The sequence below is a fragment of the Octopus bimaculoides genome, chromosome 1 (assembly GCF_001194135.2).
Source record: "Octopus bimaculoides isolate UCB-OBI-ISO-001 chromosome 1, ASM119413v2, whole genome shotgun sequence".
Taxonomy (NCBI): domain Eukaryota; kingdom Metazoa; phylum Mollusca; class Cephalopoda; order Octopoda; family Octopodidae; genus Octopus; species Octopus bimaculoides.
Window position 1 is genome coordinate 30,245,208 of NC_068981.1, and position 4,314 is coordinate 30,249,521.

Genomic DNA, 4,314 nt, shown 5'->3' on the forward strand with positions numbered 1-4,314 from the left:
TGGTAGGATTTTCGAGCGAGATCGTTGCCAGTGCCCCCGGACTGGCTCTTGTGCAGGTGGCACATAAGACACCATTTTGAGCGTGGCCATTGCCAGTACCGCCTGACTGGCCTTCGTGCGAGTGACACGTAAAAGCACCCACTACACTGAGTGGTTGGCATTAGGAAGGGCATCCAGCTGTAGAAACTGCCAAATTAGATTGGAGCCTGGTGTTGCCATCCGGTTTCACCAGTCCTCAGTCAAATTGTCCAACCCATGCTAGCATGGAAAGCGGACGTTAAATGATGATGATGTGATGTCTTGATAAGAATACAGTCATACGGACCTTTCATTTTCTGGCATAGCCATAAGGCTGAAACATGTAAAAGAATTTCAAGATAAGAACCACTTCTAAATGTAAAGAAAAAGAAAAAACTTACTTGAGCATTTGGTGTCCTTAATTCAGTCATTTCGTCTTCCATGCCATTAGCTCCTGTGTCATTTACTCTTTCTCTTGACCTAACTGGGGTGTCACCAGTCTGTATAGACTGCAGCCTTTGTGCAAATTGCAATGTGCGAAGTGTTTCAGTGAGATGCAACATACTTGGAGATACTTGAGTTATGAGTAAGGTTTTACTGTTTCCACCTGTTTGCAGCAACAAAACAATACATAAGCTCTGTATATGTGTATGTGTTCACACTGCACAATGTGGGTGAGAAAGAAAATGTTGGATTCCTCTCGGGGGACTCACAGAGAAAAGACAACGAGTTGTACAATTTAGTTATTACATTTATTATTTAATTACAGACAAAGAACGCACTCACCGAATGTTCGTCATTAATAAACAAGAATCATGTCCTCGCCATATATATCAATAACATTTAACTTTAACAGTCATTCAAAACAACAATGAAACAAGGACCTCAGACGAACAACATTGAAACACAGGACCTCAAACAAACAACGAACAAATCCAGCAGTCCATATAACAGAAAAGATGAATTCAAATGGAAAGTTTAAGCTACTATTTTGTTCAACAACTGGTTCAATCTAATCAGCTGTATCAAATATAGTGAGAATAATATATATGATCAATTATTCTTTTATCATAGAAAGAAACTATGAAATCAAATCTGCCTTGTATTGAGAAGTTGGAGCAAAAGTTTATTCTAATACATGGAATCTGTTATAACACAACTAGTGATACAAAAGCATTTATATTGATAATTTTTTTTATTATTTATCTTGGCAGTTAACCCATTAAAACCAGCCATGTCTGGCCCAAATATTCTACCAGTTTTATGTTCAAATTGGAAGATCTAGCTTCTCACACCGACTCAATGTTATTCTAAAAATAATCACATCACTGAAATATCAGTAGTATGGGATAATGAATAAATCTTGTCTAGAGAGAGAGTCATTCGCTTAGTCAAATGACTGAAACAAGCGAAAGAGCACTGTGGCCATGCTGGAGCATCGCATTTAGTCGAGCAAATCGACCCCAGGACATTCTTTGTAAGCCTAGTACTTATTTTATCAGTTTCTTTTGCCGAACTGCTGAGTTACAGGGAGCTAAACACCAGCATCGGTTGTCAAGCGATGTTGGGGGAACAAACAGACATACGATGGGCTTCTTTCAGTTTCCATCTACCAAATCCATTAAAGCCTTTGATCAGCCCGAGGCTATCGCAGAAGACACTCGCCCGAGGTGCCACACAGTGGGACTGAACCCAGAACCATGTGGTTGGTAAGCAAGCTACTTACCACACAGCCACTCCTGCACCTAATAATTTGACACACTCACTGGTCTGATTTCCACTTATTTTTACTAAAATTTTCACTGCATTTTTTGCAATAAGGCACTAAAAGAGTGACTCCTCAGACAAAATATGCTTCAACACACGAATTCATATAAAGAATTTTGCAAACCAAATACAAAAGTGAAATGAATAAGTTACATTTGAAATAATATGAATGCTAAAGGGTTAACGTATGAAATCGTTGAAGAGTATACAGGGTATACACTTAACAGGCCTGGCAGCCATGCATGACTTTTGTAGTCTTTACTTGACTGGGAAGGAAGAAATGATTGCAACTGAAATGTCTGATCACAGGCCTGCTCAATCAAGAAGGATGACATACGACTTAACAGCTAAAGTCACTGAAATTTTCATATGCAAACCACATCACTTAACATCGGTGTATCGGGCCAACATGGGATGGACAGTTTGACAGGATTGGGCAAACCAAAGGATTTCATTAAGTCCCAATATCTGCATTGGCATGGTCTCTAAAGCTGAACACCCTTTCTAATAACCACTTAAAGTGTCCTGAATAGATTTGTGCCAGGTTACGAGAAGCTAAAGTATGACAGAGACAGTATGAATGTCCAAACATCTTTACAATGCTTACCTAAAGAATCCTGGAGGAGATGAGTCAGCTTTGAATTCCGAAAGGGAATGTGAGATCTCTTAATTATTATGGCATTAAGAACATCACAAAAAGTACTCAAAGATTTATTAATGAATCCAGCTTCTTTCAGTTGCTGACCATCTACTCCTGACTTTACGACATTTTCTGATCCTGCCAAATCAATTAAATACAACTTGCCTGAAAAGTGACATAAAATTTTAGATTAATTTGCGTTTATTGTTTTTCCTTCAGCTTTTCAATTAAAAATTACATTGTTAGCATTACAGATACAAAAACTAATCTAAATCAAGCCACCAAAGAGACTAGCACACAAGTTGAAACCAGCTCAATATGGCTATGGTTCTACAGTTCTATATTTAAGGGATGAGGAATTATGTACTTTATTTACATCCGCACGGGATCACTGCCAGACCAGTTGTTTGGCTTCAATGCCGATGGCATGTAAAAAGCATCATTTGTGCGTGATTGTTACCAGCGTCGCTGTAGTGGCACGTGAACAAAACATTTGAGCAAGGTCGTTGCCAGTGCCACTGGACCGACTGCCGTGCAGGTGGCAGGTAAAAAAAACAAAAACAAAAAAAAAAAAAAAAAAAAAAAAAAAAAAAAAAAAAAAAAACATACCATTTGAGCGTGGCCGTTGCCAGTACCTCCGAACTGGCCCTCGTGCCAGTGGCACGTAAAAGCACCCACTATACTATCGGAGTGGTTGGCATTAGGAAAGGCATCTAGCTGTAGAAACTGCCAGATCAGATTGGAGCCTGGTGCAGCCATCTGGTTCACCAGTCCTCAGTCAAATCGTCCAACCCATGCTAGCATGGAAAGGGAACGTTAAACAATGGTGATTTACATTTGATGGATATTTTCCTCATCTTGTTTGCTAACACGTTTCAGCTTGGCGTAGTTGTTTAGAGTGAGGGCTACTAACCCTAAGATTCCAAGTTCTATTCCAAGCAGTGACCTGAAGAATAATAACATCGAAAAATACCTTAGGAATGAGAACCCAGGTTCGAAATTTCCACAAGACACCTGATGAAGGCTGGAGGGTATATTAGCAGAAACTTTAAGGAACAAGATGACGAATATCCGTCAAATGTAAATAATGGCTATGGTTGCTAAGAGACCAGTGGAACCCTTCCACAAGTGAACACTAGTTCAATCCTCACTGCCCCACTCAGGCAAAGTGTACAAGAGGTGAAATACTTGTGACCTGGATACACCTGCTGACAATACAGAAAGGTTTCCCTACATTACAAAAAACCTAGAAGATTTTGCAAAACCCCCAAGTAGCTCCTGCAGTTTCTGCACTGAGCTACTTTATTTCACCAATGTAAGACATGTATTTAAATAAAAATGATGAAATAGGAAATCAAGTTGAGTGATAGACATTTTCCTGTTACAAATATTAACTTTTTAAAGAGGCTGCAAATAGGTGGTGTTTGTTTAAAATTAACTAAAGTCACCAATTTCACAACTAGAAGTTTTGCTAGAATTTATAGGCAAGTACAAAATATTGGCTTGGCCATGCATTTAAGCTGTTTGTTTTCCAGGGTTCTGGTTTCAGTCTGGCCATGTGATAACTTGGGCAAGTGTTGTCTATAGTCCCAAGTTGACAAAAGCTTTGCGAGTAGATTTGGTAGACAGAAACTGAAAGAAGTCCATTGTGTGTGTGTGTGTGTGTGTGTGTGTGTACATCACATGATAATTGTAAACAATCATTCATTTCCAGTCTACTGTGAAACATAAGCCATGGGGAATCAGTCCTTTACTTGTAAAGAGAGAGAGGGTTTGTGACAGGAAGGGCATCAAGTTGTAAAGATTTTGCCTCAAATTCCAACTGACCTATGCAAGCATGGAAAACAATGTTAAAACAATATGGAAAAGCAGATGTTATATGGATTCAA

General features: G+C 39.1%; 1 protein-coding gene across 1 annotated transcript in view; it reads right to left on the reverse strand.

The window, feature by feature from the left end:
* Positions 1-4,314, reverse strand: part of LOC106870019 (uncharacterized) — a 37,708-nt gene that overhangs the window by 762 nt on the left and 32,632 nt on the right. Inside the window, exons 14-15 of the mRNA XM_014915983.2 lie at positions 2,393-2,590; positions 420-625 (exon numbers count right to left, since the gene is read on the reverse strand). Coding sequence (XP_014771469.2) covers positions 420-625; positions 2,393-2,590 — 404 coding nt within the window. The remainder of the gene's footprint in view (positions 1-419; positions 626-2,392; positions 2,591-4,314) is intronic.